The sequence below is a fragment of the Pelodiscus sinensis genome, chromosome 1 (genome assembly GCF_052426305.1).
Source record: "Pelodiscus sinensis isolate ZL-2025 chromosome 1, ASM5242630v1, whole genome shotgun sequence".
NCBI lineage: Eukaryota > Metazoa > Chordata > Testudines > Trionychidae > Pelodiscus > Pelodiscus sinensis.
In genome coordinates, this window is record NC_143052.1 from 220,866,545 (window position 1) to 220,892,342 (window position 25,798).

Consider the following 25,798-nt stretch of genomic DNA (forward strand, 5'->3'; position numbering starts at 1 on the left):
ATTGAAAAAAACAGATAAAAAGGTGGTCAAACAAATACACACACACACACACACATATAACACACACATATATACAGACTTTCATTTCAAGAAACTGAACGTCTTGCTATATTTTATTGAGCTCTTATTAAAGTCTTCAGATCAAATATTTATTGAGGTGTTTATAAACACAGTAAACTAGGCTCATATAGTATATATCTATAACACATGAACAAAGAAAACCATCTAGCTCTTTTATAGTACTTTTCGTAAGTAGCTCTCAAAGTGATCATAGAATGAGTCTACTGTAGGGGTGGGCAATAATTTTTGACTGGGGGTCACTTCAGAAATTTCTGAAGTGGCCATGGGCCACCCTCAGGTTGAAGAGGTGGGGCTAGGACATTTCCATGCTTCCCCTCCCACAGACCCTGATTGATGTAGGAGTGAGGGAGTGCACAAAGTCTTTGCCCACCCCCAGAGAGAACCACCAGCAGTTTTGAACAGCTGGTAGTTCCCTGTAGGTACCCGGGCCTCTGATGTGGGAGAAGACTTTGCATGCTGCCCCTAAGTCAATCAGGGCCTGGGGAGGGGGAGCACATGAAGTCTCTCACTCCCCGCCCCCGCTCTGCAAGCAAGCTTCGCGCTTAGAGTCAACTGCCAGCTGAGCAGTGCTGAGACCTTTGCAGAGCTGAAGACTTCATGCGCACTGCCCTTCCCCAAGCTCTGATTGGCTTGGGGGCGAGCGGAGCAGCAGGGCCTCTGTGGGCTGGATCAACTCACTTGGTGGGCTGGATCTGTCTCACGGAGGCCCTTTTGTCCACCCCAGTGAAACAAAAAAGGAATACTACAGGCTGAACCCCTCCTGCACTCACGGGTTTATTCCGAATTTTGTAATCCTCATTTCACAAGGAACAACACCTATTTCAAAATAGTTATTTTGAAATAGGGCGTGTACACACAGTGCAGCTGAAGTTATTTCGAAATAACTGCCCTCCAAGCTTTCCACATGTGCCCTGGTGGCCACTCTGTCCACACTCATCAGACCTCTATAGTTCCCCTTCCCCTGTAGCCCTTAAAGCTACAGCTATAGGGGAAAAGGGCTTGTGGCACAAAGCAGGCCCAGCTTCCATTTTGTCACACAGCAGAGCCCTGACTGCTTTTGCTGCTGCCACAGCAGATCCCTGTGCCTCCTCCAAGCCCCCCATGGCTGCAAGGGAGCAGGCAGCTGTCATGATTATAAGGGTTAGCCAGCAGCCTGGGGATTAAGGGGTTAACTACACCTAGCCAGGAGGAGTGGCCAATAGGAATGTAGGTTGGACTTTCAAACTGGGACAAAGGAATTTGGGTTATTTTCCCTCCTTTGTCTCTCTGGGCGAGTCCTAGGCAGCTACAGAGAGGGACAAGCATGTCTCTCTATCGAAGAAACAATTCTCCACTTTCTGTAAGTAGGGTAAAGTTTAGGTAGTTTCGTTAGGCTTTATTGTTCTAAAGGTTGGGTATGGGATCTGATATCTGGCTTAAGCTTCTGTCTGCCTCTCCCTGAGGCCCCACAGAAACAAAGGAAAGAAAAAAAAAGAGGAAAAACTGCAAAGCTTGCAACTAAAAGAAAAACCTGCGTCCTTTTAAAAATCCTGGGTTCTCAAAATAATCCCACCATGTCATGGCTCCTTCCTCACTCTGGCATGATGAATGCAGAAGTGGGTGCCAGCAAGTGTACCCTAAAGCCTTATCTACCAGGCTTTGGTATAAAATTTCCCCCAAAATCTTAAAAACCTAGATTTTGGTAATAAAACTTCCGCTGCCACCACCCAAATATTAATAATGAGATTAGGGGAAAGATCATTTGGGAAATCTCGCCCCTATTATAAAAATCAGGACACACAAGTAACCAATGACAGCTTAATAAAAAGAAAGGAGAAACTTCTTTTATTACAATATTCCTGTTGCAAGCATAAGGATGAGATGGAAAGGTAACAAAATATACTCATGGAGGAATTTCACCATGGGCTAGAACTTAGTTAAAAAGAAAAGCCAAGCATCTCTTAAGCGGTGCCAGATATCAGATCCCATACCCAACCCTTAAAACAATAAAGCCTAATGAAACTACCTAAACTTTACCCTACTTACAGAAAGTGAAGAATGGTTTCTTGGAGAGAGACAGACAGGTTTGTCCCTCCCTGTAGCTGCAGAGGACTCACCCAGAGAGACAAAGGAGGGAAAAAAACCAAATTCCTTTGTCCTAGTTTGAAAGTCCTACCTACGTTCCTATTGGCCACTCCACCTGGCTAGGTGTAGTTAACCCCTTAATCCCCAGGCTGCTGGCTAACCCTCATAATCATGACAGCAGCCACATCCCAAGCCCCTGCCCAGGGGCAAAAGAGGAAGGTGCCCTTTCAGACTGACACAGAGATCCTGGATCTCATTGAGATCTGGAGGGAACACTCCAACATCCAAGATCTCTGTGCCAGATGGCGAAATGCGAGTTTTTCTGGCCAGATGGCTGACAGCCTGGTCTAGAGGGGGCACAGCCACACTCTGGACCAGGTACAAATAAAATAAAAGAATGAAATGAAAATAAAATAATTCTGGTAGGTCCATGCCAAAGACAGGGAAAAAGTTCCCAATCAGGCACGGCACCCCAGATGTACTGCTTCTTCACCCAGCTTGATGGCATCCTGGGAGGGTGACAGATCGCCTGTCGTCAGCTTCCCAGAGGGCATGGCTGTGGTGATGATGAGGAAGCCAGCACAGACACCATGCTCTCCAGCCAGGAGGTCTGCCTGTCCCTGGAGCTGGTACCCCCTCCCAGGAAGTCACCCAGGGCTCAGATGAGGCCAGGAAAAGCTCATCAGTTGAGTTGCATTACTTTCCCTGAACACACATGGGGGGGAGGGTGTGGGTGGCGAGGGGCTGCACGCTCTTTGCCTGAGGTTTTCGGCTTTCAGATCGCACAGTAGTAACCTGTGCATATAGGTGCACATGGAGTTCCAGCCCGGAGCAGAAAGCCGCAATGAGGCAGCCGCTCAGGAACCTTGTGCTCCTGTTCACAGGATTTCTGGAGAGGCCCGCTTTGCTCACAAGCCTGTGGTGGGACATCTCCCCACCACCAGCCACCACTGGGGAGGATGGGGTCACGGACACACACAGACGGTCCCGCACTTTTGGGGAAGCCTGCGCTCCCAGGCCAATGCAATGAGACAGAGGACACAGGTCTCTTGCCAGAGGAGCCTGCTGGAAGGGCCAGGGGCAGAAAGCAGAGGGGACCCAGAAGCAACTTCCCCATCAAGTGGCTTTAGCTGCCCACATACACCTCCCCCAAAACCCTCACTCCTCTCCTCCAAAAGGCAGGGATACAAGTCTTCTCCTTGTGGAACACTGCCACTGCTGGAGCCGGCGTGTGTCCAGCATGCAGGGAAGCCAAGCCGCCCCGTCATCTGCTTCCCACGCCTGCTTGTTCCCGGGGCAAAAGGCTAGCGAGGCTCCCCCCAGGACATCTATGCCCCTACAGGAAAGGGCCCATTGTCTAGGCCACAGATGGCCTTGCTCAAAGCACATCGCCTTTGACTTGAGACTTTTCGGTCTCGCTCAGACATGCGAGCTGGCTTCATGCATCCTGTCTCCTGGGATGACTGCTCTTCTCACTTTTCTTACAATTGGACCAGCTGTGCGTCACATCTCCCGCGCCAGCCTCCTGATCCTGTGAGATCTGCAGACAAAGGTGACCCCATGAAGACCTGCAGTGGGAGAACATCACCTGCCTGTGTACCCTGCAGCAGTCTCTGGCCCAGCAGGTCTACACACTGGAAGATGACCTGGAGCTGTTACACAACACTTGGCAGGAGCTGTTGCAGCAGGCTTACACCACCACCACCGACTGCCTGGTGGCCGCTCTTGCTGCCACCCCAACTCCAGCTCCTGCACCTCTGGTTTCTCCCCCTAGCTGCCCAATGACGACCCCGCACCCAAGGCAGCGGGACCACCCGAGGAAGGCGCCAGTCCTGGGCCCATTCCCTGAGCCTCTTCACCCTCCTTCCCCTTCCAGCTCCCCCTCCCAGGTTCTTTCCCTGATCCCTCCCCCAGTTACATTTACCCCAATTAAACAAAACAGAGTTTATTTGTTCAAAACAAAAGGTCTGGTTTATTTTATCAACAGGGGATGGGAGGGCTGGGAGAGGAAAGGCACAGAGGAGGAAGGCACAGGCTCCCAGGGCAGATTCTCACTAGTGTCCTTGTCTGAAACTCTCCCTCACCTTCCTAATGTGCAATGTCACCGAGGAGCTTACTGGATGAAAGCTGTGCGTGGCTCTTCAAAGGCCCTGGCCAACTTCTTGGCCTCTGCCCCCTCTACCCTGGCAGAAACCCTTGTTCTCACATATATTTTGGAGGACACAGCAGGCCGCTATCACTTGGGGAATGTTCCGCTCACCAAGGTCCCGGTGGATGAGGAGGCAGCAGAACCTTCCCTTCAAATGGCCTAAGGTGCCCTCCTCCATGATGTGGGCCCTGCTGAGCCTGGTGTAAAAACGTTCTTTGGTGGGGTCCAGGTGTCCAGTGAAGGGTTTCATTAGCCAGGGAAGCAAATGGTAGGCAGCGTCCCCTATGATGTACATGGGCACGTCCACATCCCCGACACTGACGGAGTGGTTGGGGGAAAAATGTGCTGGTGTGCAGCTTCTGGAAGAGGCCAGAGTTCCTGAAGAAGTGGGCATCATGCGCCTTTATCTCCTGGTATTAACGGTAGATCAGCCTTGGTGATCCATGAGGGCCTGCAGGACCATTGAAAAGTACCCCATGTGGTTGATATAATTCAATGCCTGGTGATCTGGCACCCAGATGAGGATATGGGTGCCATCAGTGGCTCCCCCACAGTTGGGGAAGCTCATGGTGGCAAAACCAGTGACGATGAGGTTCACGTCACGCAGGATAATGACTCTACACAGCAGGATGGTGTTGATGGCCCTCACTATCTGCAGAAAGAGACAAACAGGGAATCACAGAGTTGCCAGGGCCCTTGGGAATTCAACCTTCTCCCCCCCACACCAGGAGCAACCCCAACTTGTCCCCATCCCCTGGCAGGGCTTTGAGAGTACGGGACTGAAAAACCTTTCAAGGAGGGAGCTTCCACCCCAATCCCTTCCCTAGGGAACCTCATTCCAGAAGTTCACCAACCTCCTGGGATAACACCACGATAGCGCCATACCTGCATGACAACAGCCCCGATGATTGATCTCCCCGCACCGAACTGGTTCTCCATGGAGTGGTAGCAGTCTGGCATGGCAAACTTGCACAGCGTGATGGCAACCCACTTCTGGAGGGGGATGGTGGGTTTCATGCGGGTGTCCCATCGCCTGAGGGCAGGGGCGAGCCATTGGCCCAGCTCCATGAAGGTAGCCTTCCACATGTGGAAGTTCTGGAGCCACTGCTGGTCGTCCCACCGCTCCATGCAGGAAAGGATCGTGCTGCATGAGCAGAACTTGGAGAGAAGACAGGAGGTGCCCTATTCCATGAGGGCAGCCTACAGTAACTGCACCAGGTGGTGTGGCATGAGGTCTAAGAACTGGCGACTGCTTTGAGGCAGGTCCAGCTCCATGGCTGGAGTGTGGTGGTGTCCACAAGGGCAATCAGAGCAGGCAGTAAGAAGCTTTCCTGTCCCTCAAGGAGGTAATTTAAGCCCATCAATTCTTTGCCTATCATCAGAAGTTAAAGAGAATAATTTTTTTCCTCCTCATAACATTTTAGGTACTTGAAAACTTAAGCTTTTTCTCAGTCTTCTCCTTTCTAAACAAACCCAATTCTTTCAATCTTCCCTCACAGGTATGTTTTCTAGAACTTTAATCATTTTTGTTGTTGTTCTTTAGACTTGTTCCAGTTTGTCCACATCTTTCCTGAAATGTGCACCCAGAACTGAAGACAATACTTCAGTTGAGGCCTACTCAGCCCAGAGTAGAGCAGAAGAATTCTCATTTAGATTCTTCATCCTAGATTTAGTGACTCTGCCAGTGGGGGAGATAGGTGGAGGGACTCCCTCCAGTCTCCACGAGGCTGCCTGCTGGGTTGCCGATCCCACTGCTTCTGCCCCAGTTGGACTGCCTGCTGGGCTTCAGCAGCTCCAGCCCTGCACTACCATGGGCTGCTGGGGGCTGGGACTGTCAGGGGTTCTGGTTCTGGCTCCAGCTCCACGGCAGTCTACAGGCTCTGGCCCAGCTTCCACAGGATCTCTAGGACTCTGGCCCCACGCTGCAGTGGGCTGCTGGGGGCTTTCATCCCTGGACCCGGTCACTCTGTCACGGGCTGCTGAGAGTATGGACTCCTGCCCCACAGCAGCCCACAGGTTCTGGCCCCACTTCTGCAGGCTGTCTGGGGCTCCAGCCCCACGCTGCTGGGAGCTGCCACCAGCCCCGGCCCCACTTCCACAGGCTGCCTGGGGCTCTAGCCCGAGCCCCGTGCTGTTGCTGGCCCAATCCTGTGCTGCTGGGGGCAGCCCCAACCTGGTCCCATTGACACAGGCTGTCGCGGACTGCCACCAGCCCCTACCCCGTCCGCTGCTTCAACCTGGCCCCTCCTGCCACTAGGCTACCGAGGTTCTCTGAGCCAGGAACATCTGTGGTTCAGCTGGACCAGAGAATTCCGGTTTTGGAAGATACAACCTAGATGGAGCTACTAAAGGTTGTATTTCCCTAGTTTGTTAATGAGAAGGTCATGGTAGACTATATTAAAAGCCTTATTAAGTTTAGATATACCACCAGGCTCGTTACCTTGTCAAAAAAAGCTATCAGTTGGTCTGACATGGATTTATTCTTGACAACTCCACACTGAATATTTCTTATTATATTATCTTCTAGATGTTTGCTTTGTTATCTTTCATAATACACATATTAGGTTGACTGCTTTGTAATTCCCTGGTTTGTCCTTGTTTCCTTTTTTATAGACGGGCACTATCTTTGCCCTTTTCCAGTCTTCCGGAATCTCTCCCATCTTCCATGACTTTTCAAAGCTAGTAGCTAATAGCTCAGATATCTTTTCAGTCAGCTTCTTGTGTATTCTGGGATGCACTTCCTAAGGTACTGGTGACTTGTAGACATCTAACTTGTCCAAGTAATTTTTAACTTGTCCTTTCCCTATTTTAGCTATTTACTATAGTACCTATAGAACATTAATTAATTGACTGTGCATGTAGGGAAGCAGCTGGTTCTTGGAGCACTTAAACCATCTGAGCTTGGCATCTAAAGCATAGGGTGGTAGTATTAGTCACCTTAATTATAAATAAAGCCTGAAAATGTGTGTACATGAGTATGAACATTCTCTTTTTGTAACAGATAACACTTTTTATAACAGCATTGAGCGACAGTGATTTTTCGCTTTGGCTTTTTGTCTTTGTACCATAAACTGCTCAAAAGCACTCTAATGAAGGCAGATCCACATGAGTATATAAAGTAAAGACTACAGATACACAGGACACTACATAGTGAAACCAACTGGTTTTGAACTACCAAATGAGCTGTAACAACACATTACTATACTACACACAGAGATCTGTTAAGGTTAAACGCGCATTTTCAATAGAGGTTACTGCTTACCTAAAAGTCTGCACCTGAATAGGTTCTTTCTGGTTTTGTCCACGCAGTTGATATACTTCTTTGGATGCTTTCTTTAGCATTCTCTCAGCTGCTTGTTCTTGGTGATGTTCAAATTTGGTCTGTCTTGTCTGAAAAATATTAAAGCCAAACTAAAAATTAACAGCTGGAAATATGGAAATGAAGACATCTTGTCAAATAATATGCTTTTCCACTCCTCCTCAATGAAACCAGCCAAGCACAAATCCGAAATAGCTAGACCTGCTAGAGCCACAGGACTGTTTCAGTCCTTATTGCTTCTGAAACGTACTATATTTTCATCTTTCAAATGAGCCTAAGATCATGAAATGAAATGATGTTTTCATGAGAACAAGGGTATCTGCGATGAAACTGTTTATTTAAAATCAGGGAACATTATAATTTCAGCACTTCCAAGATAGCTTTACAGCCAATCAGGCTTGAATCAACAGTTCAGAGTATGCCTGCCCAACATATGGCCCAAGAAACCATACCTGCCTCTCTGCTTCTTTCAACAAATTTCGGAATCGTTCGTCCCGAAGGACCCAGTGGGGAAGATCAGCTTGCCCTCTGAGTTGGGCATCTTCCAGACGTTGCCTCAACTCTCTCAAAGTACATATCTCCTCATTCAGCTGTCTCTGTCTAGTTCTGGATGCCTGGAGATCCAGCTCCAGGTCTAGGGATGTCCTTGCCATAAGCTCAGCCAAAGACGATCGACAGGACTGCTAGGTTATTATAATTCAAATAAAACAGACAACAGAGAGAGTATTCAGAACATGCTGTATTGATTTAGTCTTTGTAGATTAACACAGACATTGCATACAGGCCTCTAACTATTCTGGCACTTCAAGAGTTGAAAATAATGTACTAATTTCACTGTGACAAGACAAAACATATGTTGTATATTAGGCATTCTATTTCAATTTGTGTTTGACGGTAGATACAAGTTTTGGTCTCAAACTCATGCCTTTTTCTAGCAAGATGTCTTAGTTCATATTCATAAGGTGGTGAATCAAACTTATTTTGTGTACCTTTCTTCTGCTGCCATCATGAAATTCTTGCATTCAATGAAGTCTTCAGGAATAGCTTTCAGCAAAGGGTGGCATACACCATTATAGGAGTAATCCCCCAAAAGCATTATGACTCAGAGACAGGTCCTGAGTAAGAATTTCTTCCAAGCTCCCTCCTCCTTGCTTTGAAGGCAGTAAAAAATGGCTACTTATCTCTCCCAGCAATATTATGTAACACCTCTTCCCACACTGGATCAGCAGCACTAATTAGCAAGTATGAGAGATAAAAACATGGCTCTGCACACTTCCTGTCCCTCTGCTCTGGTAAGAGATTAAAGGGACATTTACCCTTGCTTACTCCTTAACACCTAGGACCAAATAGGGTTATAATGACAATCGCTAATTGTTCTTAATTCACTTTGTGGGTATCCACCCAAGCACAGACTAACCCATAATGTTTTACCACACTGGATAATTAAACCAACCCATAATCAGTATCTATATAAACTGATCATTAGGAGACAGGAAAGTTTTTGTAGTTGTTTATGACTATTTCTCTCTTCTCCTAAAGCCCAAATAGTTTACTGCATTACAGTATCAGATACTTCATAAAAACCGTCTAACACAGACCTCTGAAATGCAGATCAAAATACTGGTACTTCAGTTTGTTAGAAGGTGGTCTCAGTGGAGAAAAAACCCACATGCTCACATACTGTAGCATACCTGCTTATAGCGCAAAGTACGCCTTTCCAATGTATTGCGGATGAACGGTGACTTCCTTGGCAGTGTTGAACTGTCACTGTCACTACGATACAGCTGATCAGAAAAGACAACAAACAGAAACGGACATTTACTCATGGTTGCTTTGAAATTTTAAATGTTGCAAGTTTTTATGACTGGAAACAATGGCATCTATTTTCAGATAACAGACCACTTTCTTAGGATTTACTTACAATAATGAACAAAAGTTCTTTCACTCCATCCTAAACGCGTAATTGACTTCACTTAAAAAAAAACCCTGTTGTACCGTGTCTGAACAATATTTATTTGTTAATAGATGGTACATGTGTTTCATTGTTTCTTCTTAAATTGCCAACAGATTTTTTTGGTTAGGAAGATTACTCTACCATCAAAAGTGGTTTACTCTTGTGTATAACAAGCCACTCTTCTTGGTATATTTGCAAGACGATGACACATGACCAGAATTCATCACCAAATTTAGTTCACTGATTAGATCATTAGCTTTCCCCAGCCAGGGCTGGGTAGTGACAGGGAGTGTGACATGAACACAGATCCATGCTAACATAAGGAGACTGCCAGCCCCTCCTCAAATTTAGTGTGTTTGTTATTATCAAAAGGGAAGAGACGATGAAAAATCAAAGAGCCTGAGACTGATAGTCCCCAGGGACCAGTGCTCCAGGTCAGTCTGATTGACAAAGCAGGCAGGTCTATGAAGGAGTCAGGAACCCAGGGTCCCATCCTTCTATATGTGGGCAGCAGGGCAGAGCTAAGGAGAGAAGAGCAGCCAGAGAAAACCAGAGAAGTAGCCTAGGGAACAGAGCTGTGCTATGAGCAGAACAGCAGCAGCACTGAGGCAGGCTAGAGCAGCCCACAGAAAGGTGCGATGAACAACTCAGGTGAGCGAGGGGGACCCTGGGCATAGGGCCAAGAGGTTTTACAGGCCAGACATGTAGGGGGAGTAAAACCCGACAGGAGCACTGACCCTGAGAGCATGTGGCCACCACCAGACCAAGTGTCTGTATCACTGCAATACAGCCAGGTCTGGGCCAGGCGGCCTCAGACATGTGAGGAACAGACTGTGACCTTCCCTTACATCCCAAAGATTGTTGTTTGTGATTCCCGTGCCCACGAGGCAGAATTACGTATCTTTTGCTTTAACCGTTACCATATTGTTCCTTTTATTAAATAACAGCTGATATTTTTAATGTATACTCCATCGGCTGCCGGAGTTAAAATTGAGACGTGTGGCTCCGCTGCTATCTGGAGTGGGAGGGGGCATCATGCGGGAGCCCAGGGGCTTTGGATGAGAGGGGAGCAGCGCGTGGAGCCGTGGGGGCTTGGTAGCTGCACAACCTCTTGGGGGCTTGGGAGGAGGGCACGCAAAACGCACACGGCATCTGGGGTGAGAAATGGGAGCCACATGGCCTTGACCCTCGCTGGTGGGGGCCAGAGTTACGTGGCCTCCCACCTCGTGGCTGGAGGGAAAGGACCAGGCTCCACGGTACCTCCTCTCTGCCAGAGGGAGAGGGCTGGGCCAGACCCAGCCTCAGTCTGGACCAACCCCCTTTGCCGCCATAGGGAAGGACCTGGCCTGCTTCGGTCCAGCCCAACCCTCGCCCCCTGGGTGGCTGGAGGGAGGGAGCTGGGTCAGTGCAGCAATTTGAAGTGTGAGAAAGCATTTTCAAGAGACTGCTATTATTTGTACGATGGTAGCAAGAAGGAACCCTCAACAAGAAATGTAACTTCACTAACTGGCAAAAAACAAGATTATGCAACAGAGATCAGTGGGGGTCTATCATTTAATTCATAATATTTTATAGAGAAGTAAGCTCAGTGATAGGAACTCTTTCCAGTGATAATATTTCAAATCAATGCAGAGTTTTTAACTGACCTGATCCTTGCAAACAGGATGCAAGTATTTTAAAACAGCACTTTTTTCTGCTTCTGAACGTAAAACTGCAAAAAGCTGCTACTCACTCTGCAAACATACTGACTTCGTGCTCCAGGTGAGAAGGTCTGTGATCGAACAATAGTGCTACTACGAACAAAAGCAGAAGCCCGGGTCCTGCGGCAGGCTCTCTCTTTTGGAAGAATAGTGACTTCTTCTGGGAACAGATCCTCTGTGTTAGTTTCTTTATCCACCTACAATCACCAAAACAATACCATTACCCCAATGATCTTTTCTCTCAACAAAAGCAGAAAAACTTGCCATGTAAACTGTGATCTAGTTTTAATATATCCAGAGCATGTTTAGAGAACATGACCTATGAAGCCAGGCTTCATGAACTGGGCTTGTTTAGTTTGGAAAAAAGAAGATTAAGGGGGGACATGATAGCGGTTTTCAAATATCTAAAAGGGTGTCACAAGGAGGAAGGAGAAAATTTGTTCCTCTTGGTTTCTGAGGACAGGACAAGGAGTAATGGGCTTAAAGTGCAGCAGGGGAGGTTTAGATTGGACATTAGGAAAAAATTCCTAACTGTCAGGGTGGTCAAATATTGGAATAAATTGCCAAGGGAGGTGGTGGAATCTCCCTCTCTGGAGATATTTAAGAACAGGTTAGATAGACATCTGTCAGGGATGGTGTAGACGGAGCTTGATCCTGCCTTGAGGGCGGGGGGCTGGACTCGATGACCTCTCGAGGTCCCTTCCAGTCCTATTATTCTATGATTCTATGATTCTATAAATCATCTCTCATTTAAGAAAAAGTCATTTGAAAACCACTCAATTCTAGATAGTGGGATTGCTTTGAAAGTGCTAACAGCCTTTCTGCTGCGCCTTAAACCAACTGGAGATTAACGCAGCATCTACAGCAGTGATCTCCAACATTTTTACACCCAAGATTAACTTTTTAAAAGTCAGGGCCAGCCAAGATGTTCCCCATACCTTCCCCAAGACCCCACCCTTTCCTTGAGGCCCGGTCCTCTCCATTCCCCTCCTCTCCACCACTTGCTGTCCCCAGCCCTTACTCACTCTCACTGGGTTGAGACAGAAGGTGCAGACCCTGGGGTGAGAATGAGGGATTTGGCTGTGGGAAAGGGTGAGAGGTGCAAGCTGGGGGAGGGAATTTGGATGCAGGAGGAGGTGGAGAAGGGGATGCTGGTTCAGGGAGGGGGCTCTACGCTGGAGAGTGTTGGGGTGCTGAGTAAGCCGCAGGCTTGTGAATGTGGGGGTACAGGAGTTTGGGCTTGTGTGTATGAGGGGATCAAGGCAGGGAGGTTGGGAGTATCATGGGCTCAGGACACAGATTTTCTATGAGTGGATGGTGCAGGGGTGTTGGGGCACAGGACTGGGGATGTTTATCAGGTAGTTGACTACTCACTAACATCCCTACCTAGAAACAGTACTATTTCCTGAAAAGTGATTTAGTTCTTCTTTTCCACTGAGACAACAGCTTAGGCATCAGTCTTATCCAGCAAACTGTCTGTGCTGTTTGGTGATGTAGCTATAGATCCGAGGTCACCAACATACTGATTGCAATCGACTGGTTGATTATGGGGGCAGCCAGTCGATCGCAAGGTGTTTCCAGCCCTCTCCCCCATTCTCTCCCCACCCCCAAGAAAGAGCCAGCAGCTCTACAAGTTCCTGCAAAAATGGAAGTAGTGCCAGCTTCCTGCGACATGGGGGGGAGAGAAGGGGTGGAAGGAGGAAGTCCCATGGTTGTGTGCCAGATCTGGCATCTCAGGAAGAATGCGCACTACTCCTCCACTCCCCAAAACAGCAGGCACACTTCCTGAGACACCAACTTTGATGTGTAGCTGCAGGACTTCCTTCCCTGTGCTGCCTGCCTGCCTTCCTGAAGAGGGGGGAGGAAAGTGAGGGGTTCCATGGCTGCGCGCCAGAACCAGCATCTCAGGCAGTGCGCCAGCTGTTTTGGGGAGGAGAGGAGCCGCGTGTATGCTTCTTGAGACACTGGATCTGGTGCACAGCCGCGGGACTCCTCCCCCCTTTCCGCCACAGGAAGTAAGGCAGGCAGCAAGGGAAGGAAGTCCCGCGGCTGCACAGCAGATCCAATTTACTTACTCAGCTTTTACTACATTTAAAATCCAGAGCCGCAGCACAGGTGGCTCCTGTAGCTGGCAGGAGCCAGGAATGCTGAGTCCTGGCTCAAGCCAGCTCTTACTCTACTCCTGCTGTGGCCCTGCAGAGCAGTCCTTATCGAATAATCATGTAGTAGATACAATTTATATCGACTACACGATTAGCCAGATAACTGCAATTTAACATCCTTAGTTCTAGGGAAGGCGGCAACCCCACAGTTAGGTCCTTACACACATAGGAAGAGGAAACTGTCAGAGGGAATCAGGAGACATTTTTCGAAGCTATCACAGAAAAACGTTTAAGTATTTGGAGATCCTGAATATTAAACTTTGAAACAAGCCTCTAAGCTTTCAGATGGCTCATTTAAATATTCATTCAGTACGACCCAAGCAGAACATGATACTACATGGTGTACCACATTCTGACAGGTTCTGATCCTTCATAGGATTAACTCCAAGGGAGCTGCATGGATTTACACTAGCTAGGAACCTGGTCCGTGTCTTAACTCCTCAAATAAAACATTTTAAATAAAGTACAGTCTTCAGCACTTTTAAATAAAGTACAGTCTTCAGGTGTATTAAAACATTATTAAAACATTTTAAATAAAGTACAGTCTTCAGGTGTAAAAATCAACTATGTTTATATTAACATACCCAGAGCAAGGTCAACAAGCTTTTAGTTTTTACATTTTAAAAATCTTTAAAATGTGACATTATGGGTATTTGCATTTGGGGATGGCCTTCTCCACAACACTTCTAGGTATCACGATTACTGAACGTAGATCCATACTCACACACTGTGAGGAAGCCAAACTATTTCACCTTATGTGCTGACAAAATTATTCTGTTCGAGAAACTGGACAAGAATTCAGTTATAAGAAGTAAAATTATGAGAAAACATGCAGTTTTCCCCCAAGAAGTAATTTAAGAGAGCGCATTTAACACAGATTATGATTTTCAGCATTGCAGACAACAGTGTGTCAGGGTTATTGATGCAACTTTGATTTTATTTTCTGATCTGGTGACAAATTCAGCTTCTGCCAGTAATGCATGACATGCACTAGACGTTTGCCAATGTTCTACAATACACTGGTTTTTGTACTTACCTTTAGGGGTGGCGGATGCAGTTTCCCAGAATTGTATTGGCCCGCCTGAACCGCAAACGTATGTCCTCGTAACGAATCACCAAAACATGCCTCTGGATAAGGTGGACTGGTCTGAGTGCAATTACTACATCCGCTGTCAACAGATTCTGCTTGCCAACTCCTAAGGACAGAACATTATCAGGATCTCTCAGAAATTAGATAAAATTATGCAAAAATACGTGCCATGTTAATAAATTTCAACACCCAAATCAAGACCAATTGGTCCTTTTTTTAAATGTTGTCACTGCAGTTCAGAGATATTCCAGTTGAATTAGGTGATGATTCATTTGGGCCTCTGAAGGTGCACATAATTCCATTTCAACTCCTTCAGGAAAGAACCAGCTTTTCTAGTCCTCCCAGAAAGTCACTTCCCAACCTTGAAAAGAACATTAAAATACATAAAAGGTGTCTCTCTCAACAACCATGAAAAAACATGAGAAACTGCAATGACTAGATTATTTAGCCAGTAAAACAAAAGAGCAAGAGGCACACCAACTGAAAGTATTCAAAATTATGAACACCATAAAGTAAGTGGTGCCTTCCTCTTTTGAAAATCTCTCCGAATACTAAAATAAAGGAATATCAAGTAATTAAAAGGCAGAATACAAAAAAAACCAGTTACTAAACTTTCATAATTGTTCTTATAATAGAATCATAGAATACTAGGACAGGAAGAGACCTTGAGAGGTCATCGAGTCCAGTCCCCGGTCCTCATGGCAGGACCAAATACTGTCTAGACCATGCCTGATAGACATTTATCTAACCTACTCTTAAATATCTCCACAGATGGAGATTCCACAACTTCCCTGGGCAATTTATTCCAGTGTTTGACTACCCTGACAGTTAGAAACTTTATCCTAATGTCCAACCTAAGCCTCCCTTGCTGCAGTTTAAGCTCATTGCTTCTTGTTCTATCCCCAGAGGCCAAGATGAACAATTTTCTCCCTTATGACACCCTTTTAGGTACCTGAAAACCACTATCATGTCCCCTCTCAATCTTCTCTTTTCTAAACTAAAGAAGCCCAATTCTTTCAGTCTTCCCTCATAGCTCATGTTCTCTAGACCTTTAATCATTCTTGTTGCTCTTCTCTGGACCCTCTCCAATTTCTCCACATCCTTCTTGAAATGCGGTGCCCAGAACTGAACACAATACTCCAATTGAAGCCTAACCAGCGCAGAGTAGAGCGGAAGAATGACTTCTTGTGTCTTGCTCACAACATACCTGTTAATGCATCCCAGAATCATGTTTGCTTTCTTTGCAACAGCATCACACTGCTGACTTATATTCAACTTGTGGTCCACTATAACCCCTACATCCCTTTCTGCCGTACTCCTTCCCAGACAGTCGCTTCCCATTCTGTATGTATGAAACTGATTGTTCCTTCCTAAGTGGAGCACTTTGCATTTTTCTTTATTAAATTTCATCCTATTTACCTCAGACCATTTCTCCAATTTGTCCAGGTCATTTTGAATTATGACCCTATCCTCCAGATTAGTTGCAACTCCTCCCAGCTTGGTATCATCTGCAAACTTAATAAGCATACTTTCTATACCAATATCTAAATCGTTGATGAAGATATTGAACAGAGCCGGTCCCAAAACAGACCCCCTGAGGAACCCGACTTGTTATGCCTTTCCAGCAGGATTGTGAACCATTAATAACTACTCTCTGAGTACGGTTATACAGCCAGTTATGCACCTACATTATAGTAGCCCCATCTAAGTTGTATTTACCTTGTTTATTGATAAGAATATCATGCGAGACCATATCGAACGCCTTACTAAAGTCTAGGTATACTACATCCACCGCTTCCCCCTTATCCACAAAACTTGTTATCCTATTAAAGAAAGCTATCAGATTGGTTTGACACGATTTGTTCTTTACAAATCCATGCTGGCTGTTCCCTATCACCTTGCCACTTTCCAAGTGTTTACAGATGATTTCCTTAATTACTTACTCCATTATCTTCCCTGGCACAGAAGTTAAACTAATTGGTCTGTAGTTTCCTGGGTTGTTCTTATTTCCCTTTTTATAGATAGGCACTATATTTGCCCTTTTCCAGTCCTCTGGAATCTCTCCTGTCTCCCATGATTTTCCAAAGATGATAGCTAGAGGCTCAGATACCTCCTCTATCAGCTCCTTGAGTATTCTAGGATGCATTTCATCCGGCCCTGGTGACTTGCAGGCATCTTCTTCGAGATGTGTTGGTCCCATCCACTCCAATTCAGGTGGGCATGCACCATGTGCGCCAACATTGGAAACTTTTCCCCTTGCAGTATTCCTCTGAAATGGCGCTGCTATACAGCTCTATATATGACCCTGTTGACCCACCCCTGCCCTCCTCTCCCCTCCCCTTGGTTCTTTCTTGCTACTCTACCAGAGGGGAAGGAGAGTGGTACTGGAATGGACATGAACAACAGCTCTCAAAGAACGACAGTTACAAAAGGTTAGTAACTGATTTTTCTTCAGTGCTTCTTCATGTCAATTCTAATGCAGGTAACTCCCAAGCTACTACGAAGGAGTTGGGGTCAGAGCTAGTGCGCTACGAATTGTAGAACTGCCCTACCCACAGCAGTGGGCCTGCTGATCAATGGCATAATGGGGCCGTGAATGTATGAACTGAGGACTAGGGGGCTGCCTTGCATATGTCTTAAACAGGGACCCAGGCTGAGAAAGCTGTAAAGAAGGCCAAAGGAAGGGTTTCCCTTTAAAGGCCCCTCTGGAGCCAGAATGTCTACTATGGACTCCTCAATTTCAGCCACCTCCCCCACTTGGATGCCGATGTTGCAGGCCATTCTGCAAAGTAGGTCCTGATGGGCCCTCTGATCAATAAGAAGGGACCCTGATATGGATGAGCAAGGTGGGGACCTATGACTGCTACGTGACCTCAACCTATCTCTCCGGGATGCCAGTACTGGCAAGTACTGCCATGTCTCTGAGCCTGAAGAGAAGTGGTGCTGGTGCCTTGCATGCTGAGAGGATGGAGCTTCATATCTCAGTGCTGGATAGGATCTAGTCCTGGTGCCAGTGAGCGTCAAGAGTCTCCTTCCAGTACCACAACCTGATACGGCTCTTGGTGAAGAGAGATGAGCCTCCTGTGCTGGTACCATGCATACCTGGTATGAACCTCAGGGCCAAGGACTAGTGCGGGGTCTCCAGCGAGGTGGACCAGTGCAGTACACAGTGACAGTCTGGAGACAGCAACTGCCTGATCACAATCACAAGCTTGCCTTACGAAACAGTGTATTGGAGGTGCCAGAGGGCTTGGTGCCTCTGACCGTGGTTGCAGTCCTGTGAGAACTATGACAGCTAATATTTAACTAACACTATAAGAACAATACAATCGTATGACTAATGAGCGAACGTTAAGGAATGGCACACTTGCAGAGCAAGCTATGGATGGTAAGAAGGAACTGATTGAGGGATGGGTCAACAGGGTCATATATAGCGCTGTATACTGGCACCACTCCAGGGGGCTCCATGGCTGACCCAACGGAGGCTGCTAGGGGAAAGTTTCCGATGGCTGTGCATGTGATGCACACACATCTGAATAGGAATGGACATGAATAAGAACTCGAACTTCTTAGTTATGCACTTTAGGAGCACACTTAGTAATGTGATATTCATTATTAAGACTTTGCATAAAGTGGGAAGTTGAAAGGTGGTAAAAATCTCACTTTTTTCCCCTGTTCTACTGAGCAGTACCTTAAGGACCATGCGGTTGGCTTCGAGGAACACTTTTTTTAGATGGCTCAATTTCATTTTTCTGGGACCTGACTGTTTTCTTAAGTAGATACAGCTATACTAAATCAGGAGGGTAGCTGTCTGGTATAACAACTCCAGCAGCTGATCCTTAGTAGGGATATAAAAATCACATTTAACCCATTAACCGGTTAAACATGAAGCCCGGCTATTCTCCCCCCACCCTTCCAATGGTTAACAGGAAGTTTAACTGGTTAACCAATTGGTGTGGGGAGGGGGGAGAAAGCAGGGCCAGGCTCTCTGCTGCAAGCCCCATGGAGTTGGAGTAGCCCATGGTGGAAGAGAAGCTGCTCCAGCCCATACCAATTAACCAGAATGCTAAGCATTGCCCATTAAGGAATTAACTTTTCACAATCCTGATCCTTAGCCTGATAGAGGTGGAACAATTCCTGATGCTTTCAATGTACATCGACAGTATGAGATTTGGTTGCTCATGTCATTATCTTACTTTGAATAACTAAAAGTATTGTTACTAGACCTAAAATTATGCAGTCACTTTTTTACATTCCATAAAGAAGCAGTCTCCCTTATGCAATGTAAGACAATACTACCATAACATATATTTTTAATAAAAGCCAAAGCAAAAAAATTACAGCCTATCCATTTTTCTAAGGACAGCATCTGAAAAAGCTGTTGCTTTTCTTAAAAGTGGGTTACACCACGAGGGGAGTTGCTGTACAAAAGGAGATCCTCATTTTGACTATAAACTTAAATACTAACTTTTCTGATCAATTTGTTGGTAGAAAGGAGGAGAAATTGTTTCAGCAAGATAAAGCCAGGAACCTGCACATCTTTCTGATGGGAAAATAGTAAAACTAAAATAAATTGTTCACTTACTGACTCCTGAGAAGTAAGATGCAACTTTAAAGCAGTGTCACTGATCTAACTGGGATTCTCAGCCCACATGTCTTTAAAGAAACTAAAACAGCAAAGGTCTTGTAGACTTCTGACATACCTTTTGCTCCTAAGATTTTCAACACTGTCACAAGGAGTTTAAAAAATGAACAATCCTGGAGTTCATACAACCTATCAGCTATGTTCTTCACTCATATTTAAAAGACAAAGGTCAAATAACGTCAACATATTTAATGTACTAACTTCCAAAATGCCCTTCTTTTCAAAACTGGAGGGGGAGAAAAAGCAAAAATCTTGATTGTTGCATACAGCAAAGGAAGTCTGAATGCAGCAGCTAAAGGCATCTGCTCTGTAATATAGGAAGTGAATTTAATTCTATTCAACTGCTTATGTTCATTCAGTGATGGTTTAAATTATTCTCAAGAGAAGCTAGCTCTATTTTAAGAACAATTAAATGCAGTTTAACGTTATAATCTTTATACGTTATATCTTTTTGGTGTTCTCCTACTTCCCAAACAATGTAGTAAATTTTGTCCTCCACTGCCAGCAAAATCTTGTCACAGTTATTGAGTTATGAGAAGTCCTTAGAATCAGACCCAGGTGGCTTACCTATTTCTAAAATGGATACCGTGTCCTAGAGGTTTCACTTCCTGTGTATTCTGATTTGGCACAGTTGTGAGTGGCAAAGGGTGAAAGAATCTTGCTATAAGTAATATTTGCCAAGAAAAAGTCATAGTTTACTTTAGACACTTTTAGCACTTTTTAGCAGCCAGGGCCACACAAAAAGTAAACGGATTAGTCTGCAACGATGTAAAACCAGCCTAGAACTGAAAAATAAAAATGGCAATAAAAAGTGACACGTGAAGTAGCAATTGCAGTAGAAAGATCCTTAAAACTGAACGGGTGTCTATGAAGCCAAGAGGATTAAAGATGGAGCAAGTCTGCAGTCAAGAAAAGTGATATTTAAAAAAAAAAGTATTCCTTTTGTTAAAATATGGACATTCTTGGGTTAGTCTATCTCTGAGAATCTAAAAATCGAATAGCAATGTTGTTTTCAGAAATATGCACAAGTTGATAAATAACAGGCTTTTCCAGTTTACATAATTTAGTTCACTCAATATGTGGATCAGAACTGTGTCTTTTTACAGGCTTTATAAAACATAATTCAACATTAGTCAAGTAAGTTTTCATATTGGGCTGAGTAAAATTTTCAGAAGTACCTAAGCGATTTAGGCTCCGAAGTGACAGTCATTGTTCAAAGTGGAAAGTATGGTCAGTTACCTACAGTAACTGTGGCTCTTATGTATGAATTGTTCACAGAGATTCAACTCCCAGTACACATGCATACCATACATGCAAGATTGAATTCGTTTGGACAGGTGGAGCCATGCCTGCACCCTAGATATCCTTGTGTCCTCTGCAACCTAGGCTTAAAGGGCTGAGCAGGCCCGACAGTCCCTCAATTCCTTCACCAATACAGAATCTCAGGGAATTACTGCATAGTAGCAAGGAGAGTGAGTCATGGAATCCATGTGGATAACCCATCCCCAAGACCCACAATCAGGGCAGGGCTTTATTTTCGTCTTTGAGTGACTATAGATTTCATTCTTAGTATTTAACAAAGTCACCATCTGTTTGCAAGGAGGTGGATGGTAGGAGTCCTACTTGTGACTACAGGACAGCCCTTCCAAAAACATGCATCTGATTTGAAAGCTTCTGCCAAAAAAAGGGGTGTCCTGCAAAGACATGGACCAAGCTCCATATAGTGCCCTAGAAATTTCATGTCATAGAATCATAGAGCTAGAAGAGACCTCAGGAGGTCATCAAGTCCAGCCCCCTACCCAAAGCAGGATCAATCCCAACTAAATCAACCCAGCCAGGACTCTCTCAAGGGATGGAGATTCCACCACCTCCCTAGGTAACCCATTCCAGTGCTTCACCACCCTCCTAGTGAAATAGCTTTTCCTAATATCCAACCTAGACCTCTCCCACTGTAACTTGAGACCATTGCTCCTTGTTCTGCCATCCATCACTACTGAGAACAGCCTTTTTCCAGCCTCTTTGGAACCTCCCTTCAGGAAGTTGAAGGCTGCTATCAAATCCCCCTCACTCTTCGCTTCTGCAGACTCAACAAATCCAAATTCCTCAGACTCCCCTCATAGGTCATGCGCTCCAGACCCCTAATCATTTTGGTTGTCCTCCACTGGACCTTCTCCAACATCCTTTCTATAGTGGGGGTCCCAGAACTGGACACAATACTCGAGGTGTGGCCTCACCAGAGCTGAATAAAGGGGAATAATCACTTCTCTGGATCTGCTGGCATTCCTCCTCCTAATGCAGTCTAATATGCCATTAGTCTTCTTGGCTGCAAGGGCACACTGTTGACTCCTATCCAGCTTCTCATCCACTGTAATCACCAGGTCCTTTTCTGAAGAACTGCTACTTAGCCAGTTGGTCCCCAGCATGTAACAATGCTTGGGATTCTTCCGTCCCAAGTGCAGGACTCTACACTTGTCCTTGTTGAACCTCATCAGATTTCTTTTGGCCCAATCCTCTAATTTGTCTAGGTCACTCTGGATCCTATCCCTGCCCTCCAGCACACCTACCTCTTCCCCTACCTTAGTGTCATTTGCAAATGTGCTGATGGTGCAATCCATCCCCTTCCAGGTCATTAATAAAATGATGAACAAAACCGGTCCTAGAATAGATCCTTGGGATACTCCACCAGAAACCTATCGCCACAATCTGACATTGAGCCGTTGATCACTACTCCTTTGGGCCTGATAGTCTAGCCAGCTTTCTATCCATCTTACCATCTATTTATCCAATCCAGACTCCCTTAACTTGCTGGCAAGAATATTGTGGGAGACCATATCAAAAGCTTTGTTGAAGTCAAGGTATATCACATCCACTGACTTTCCCATATCCACAGAGCCAGTTACATCATCATAGAAGCTGAACAGATTGGTCAGGCACGACTTTCCCTTCGTGAATCCATATTGACTATTCCTGATCACTCTTCTCACTTCCAAGTCCCTCAAAATGGATTCCTTGAGGATCCCCTCCATGATTTTTCCAGGGACTGAGGTAAGGCTGACTGGTCTGTAGTTCACAGGATTATCCTTCTTTCCTTTTTAAAAGATGGTCACTGCATTTGCCTTTTTCCAATCAGCCGGGATCTCTCCCGAGCTCCATGAGTTTTCAAAGACAATGGCCAAAGGCTCTGCAATGACATTTGCCAACTCCCTCACCTCGGATCCATGGATTTGTGTATGTCTAACTTTTCTAAATAGTTCCTAACTTGTTCTTTCCCCACCAAGGGCTGTCCACCTCTGTCCCCTATGGCACTGTCTAGTGCATTAGTCTGGGAGCTGACTTTATGCCTGAATACAGAGGCAAAGAAAGCATTGAGTACTTCAGCTTTTCCCACATCATCTGTCAAAAGGTTACCTCCCTCATCCAGTAGGGGCCCCACATCCTCTCTGATCACTCTCTTCTTGCTAACATGCCTGTAGAAACCTTTCTTGTTATCCTTCACATCCCTTGCTAGCTTTAATTCCAATTGCGCTTTTGCCTTCCTGATAACTCCCCTGCATTCTCGAGCAATATATTTATACTCCTCAGTCATCTGTCCAAGTTTCCATTTCTTGTAAGCTTCTTTTTGTGTTTCAGCTCACCAAGGATTTCCCCGGTAAGCCAATCTGGTTGCCTACTATATTTGCTTTTCTTGCTGCGCATTGGGATGGTTTCTTCCTGTGCCTTCAATAAGGCTTCTTTAAAATACTGCCAGCTCTCCTAGACTCCTTTCCCCTTCAGGTAAGCATCCCAGGGAATCCTGCCCATCAGTTCTCCGAGGGAGTCAAAGTCTGCTTTTCTGAAGTCCAAGATGGGTATTTTGCTACTCTCCTTTCTTCCTTTGGTTAGGATCCTGAAATCTACCATCTCATGATCACTGCTTCCCAGGTTGTCACCCAGCTCTACTTTCCCTACTAGTTCCTCCCTGTTTGTAAGCAACAGGTCAAGCTGCACATGGCCCCTGGTCGGTTCCTTCAGCACTTGTACCAAGAAGTGTATAGGGATATAGTTCTAAAAGGCAATAGAACATGTCTGAAACCTCAGGGAATAAACTCTAATGTGATGAAGTTCATCTAACCGGTCCAACTCCTAGCAAGTATACATGTAGTGGGAGATTTACCTGGATAACCTCTGTAAGGATATAGGATATACTTTAGCTCTACTTACAAAGGTGACAAATAGTTATATATGTTAGTCTCTAAGGTGCCACAGAACTAAACATTACATCAAATGTGTGAAGATTGGCTACCTTCAGGGCTAAGTGAGGCTGGGGGGAGGAGGCAGTGAATGGATTGGTTTATATGAAACACTGAAATAACTTTTTAATTGATAAGCGGTACAACGTATGATTGATAGGAACAGGTGAGCGAGGCTCTTCCTGCTCGTCAGAAGATTGCAACTCTGAGATGTGGCCAGAGAGCTCAGGGCGGAATGTTGGCACTAACAGAGAGAGACCGACCAAATGGACGAGGCCTTACTGAAGTCTTTCAGTGTCTGAAGCGTCTCACACTGATCTCTTGAAAAGTGCCATCTGGAGAAAGACTGACAAATGGAACTTTAGTCCAAAGTGTCTCCCTCTCCTCTGCACAGTAGACACTGGGGCTATGTCTAGACTGCATCTCCGTCGACAAAGGGATGCAAATCAAGCACATAGAAATTGCTAATAAAGCAGGGATTTAAATATCTTGTGCTTTGTTAGCATAAACATTGCCATCACTTTTTTCCGAAATGGAGCTTTTTGGGGGAAAAAAACCGGCAGTCTAGACGCAGATTTGTCAAAAATAAACCCTTTTTTGACAGATTCTGTATTCCTCAAAAAATGAGGTTTACAGGATGTCAAAAAAAAGATTTATTTTCGACAGATACGTGTCTAGACTGCCGTTCCCCCTCCCCCCCCCAAAAAAGCTCCGTTTAGAGGGAAAAAAAAGCTGTGGCCACGTTTATGCTAACGAAGCACAGGATATTTAAATCCCTGCTTCATTAGCAATTTCGATGTGCCTAATCTACATCTCTCTGTCAACAGAGAGGTGTAGTCTAGACACAGCCAGGGAGTACCCTGTTAACAGACGTCAAAATACTGTACAAGGGATAGGTCTTGAATCTTAGAAATTTCGCTTCTACTACATTTCTCTTACATATTGCTAACCTAACTGAAATTTACTAGCATATGTGAATCTTATCTAAGAAGCCACTAACTTTTTGTAGTTATATTACCCACAGGCAATTAACTAAGTTAAGTAACATTAGTTCAATGTGCAGAGAAAATGTGGACACTGCAGAAGTTCCATCTAACTACCAAAGGTGATGAGAGAATTAGGAGATAACAGGGCCCACTCTATCCTTTATATTCTCAGGCAGAGGGTGTGAGGACATCTAGGGTTGATACAGCTGGGCTGGACACTGCTGGCAAAAAGAATCAAACTTCTTGTACATAGTGTATAAGTGTACCAGGGTACCAACAGTGGAATCCATGTGCATAATGTATCTTAAATAAGCCTTTAATTCTCTCAGACATTTCTGAACATGTTACCCTATTTATGAATAAAGTTAGGATTAGTCTAATATTTATACAAGGATCTAACCATAATAAGAAAAAACTCTCCACAGCATGATGAATCTCTGCTGAGAAGCGTAATCCACTCACAATGCATTTTACAACATAGCTTTGGGGGTTAATAAAATTCAGAAAAATTCTAAAAAAATGCTCTGTAGAATTAGAGTAGTGAATGTCTTCTACATTTGCATGTTTCCCATCCCGTTCAGCTACTAGCACTGTATTATCTCTAGTGTACAAACTGCTCTTATTGTTAAGGAAATAGCATACCATGGTATTGTTAATATATACATATCAATCCCCCTCTTCCTCCAGAAAATGCATCCTTTTACAGTATGAACTCCATTTCTAATTTTTGTACAAGGTCATCTATAAGCAATTTAAAATGCCTAAATGTGTAGCTTAATCCCAAACTAATGTGTATAGATGTTTCCAAGGTGAGGACATGAAGTGTCTGTCTACATTTCAACTTTGTTTCCTCTGCAACATACAACTGTATTTAAATTTCTCTTCATAAATACAACAGAATTTTAATTAAAGTGCAAATTACATTCTGGAAAGTGACTATAACAATGACAATGAAGGGTTACTTGCTTCCTGCTCCACAAGAGCTCCCTGCCAAATTACTTAATTTATAACAAGAAGATGTCTTCTACCACTTTCCTAGCGGCCATCCCTGCAAACTCAAGCTGGGATCTGAGAGCAAGCTGGTTTCCTTCCTGATTGCACATGATCATAAACTATAATGATCTTCGACACTGAATACAGGCAGAGAACAGAACTCAGAGTAAGAAATGTTGTTTTTGCAGTTGTACTCTGGGAGAAAACCACAGTGTAAACTTCAGCTGAGATCTTACAGATTCTTTTTGATTGGGGTTTAGCCTATTATTTTTACCTTTCTGATACAGCTTCTGCCTGATCTTCCTTTCTTTCTATCTCTAGGATTTCCTCCTCTGTGTACTCCAATTTCACTCTTTCTTCTGCCAGCTCTCTCTCTACTGCTTCCAGCTGAGCTGTGGTCCTAGCTAATAGGGCTGTCACTGCATC

The 25,798-nt window shown here is 45.1% G+C and overlaps 3 protein-coding genes across 4 annotated transcripts in view; all 3 read right to left on the reverse strand.

The window, feature by feature from the left end:
• Window positions 1–7,680, reverse strand: part of CLCN4 (Cl-/H+ antiporter 4) — a 78,425-nt gene extending 70,745 nt beyond the window's left edge. Inside the window, exon 1 of the mRNA XM_089775230.1 lies at window positions 7,557–7,680. The gene's annotated coding sequence lies outside the window, so the exon portion shown is untranslated. The remainder of the gene's footprint in view (window positions 1–7,556) is intronic.
• WWC3 (WWC family member 3) overlaps window positions 1–25,798 on the reverse strand; it is a 194,937-nt gene that overhangs the window by 2,287 nt on the left and 166,852 nt on the right. Inside the window, exons 17-22 of one of the 2 annotated variants that reach the window (XM_075915044.2) lie at window positions 25,647–25,798; window positions 14,466–14,625; window positions 11,300–11,464; window positions 9,305–9,397; window positions 8,066–8,293; window positions 7,557–7,684 (exon numbers count right to left, since the gene is read on the reverse strand). In XM_075915044.2, the coding sequence (XP_075771159.1) occupies window positions 7,557–7,684; window positions 8,066–8,293; window positions 9,305–9,397; window positions 11,300–11,464; window positions 14,466–14,625; window positions 25,647–25,798 (926 nt within the window). Of the gene's footprint in view, window positions 1–7,556; window positions 7,685–8,065; window positions 8,297–9,304; window positions 9,398–11,299; window positions 11,465–14,465; window positions 14,626–25,646 lie in introns of both variants that reach the window. The other variant, XM_075915035.2, reaches the window with a different exon arrangement.
• LOC149525712 (uncharacterized) lies at window positions 2–5,636 on the reverse strand. Its single transcript, XM_089775238.1, has 2 exons — window positions 5,180–5,636; window positions 2–4,946 (listed from the first exon to the last, which is right to left on the reverse strand). Exons 1-2 carry the CDS (start codon window positions 5,420–5,422, stop codon window positions 4,722–4,724), a joined length of 468 nt encoding a protein of 155 aa, XP_089631364.1. The 5' UTR covers window positions 5,423–5,636; the 3' UTR covers window positions 2–4,721.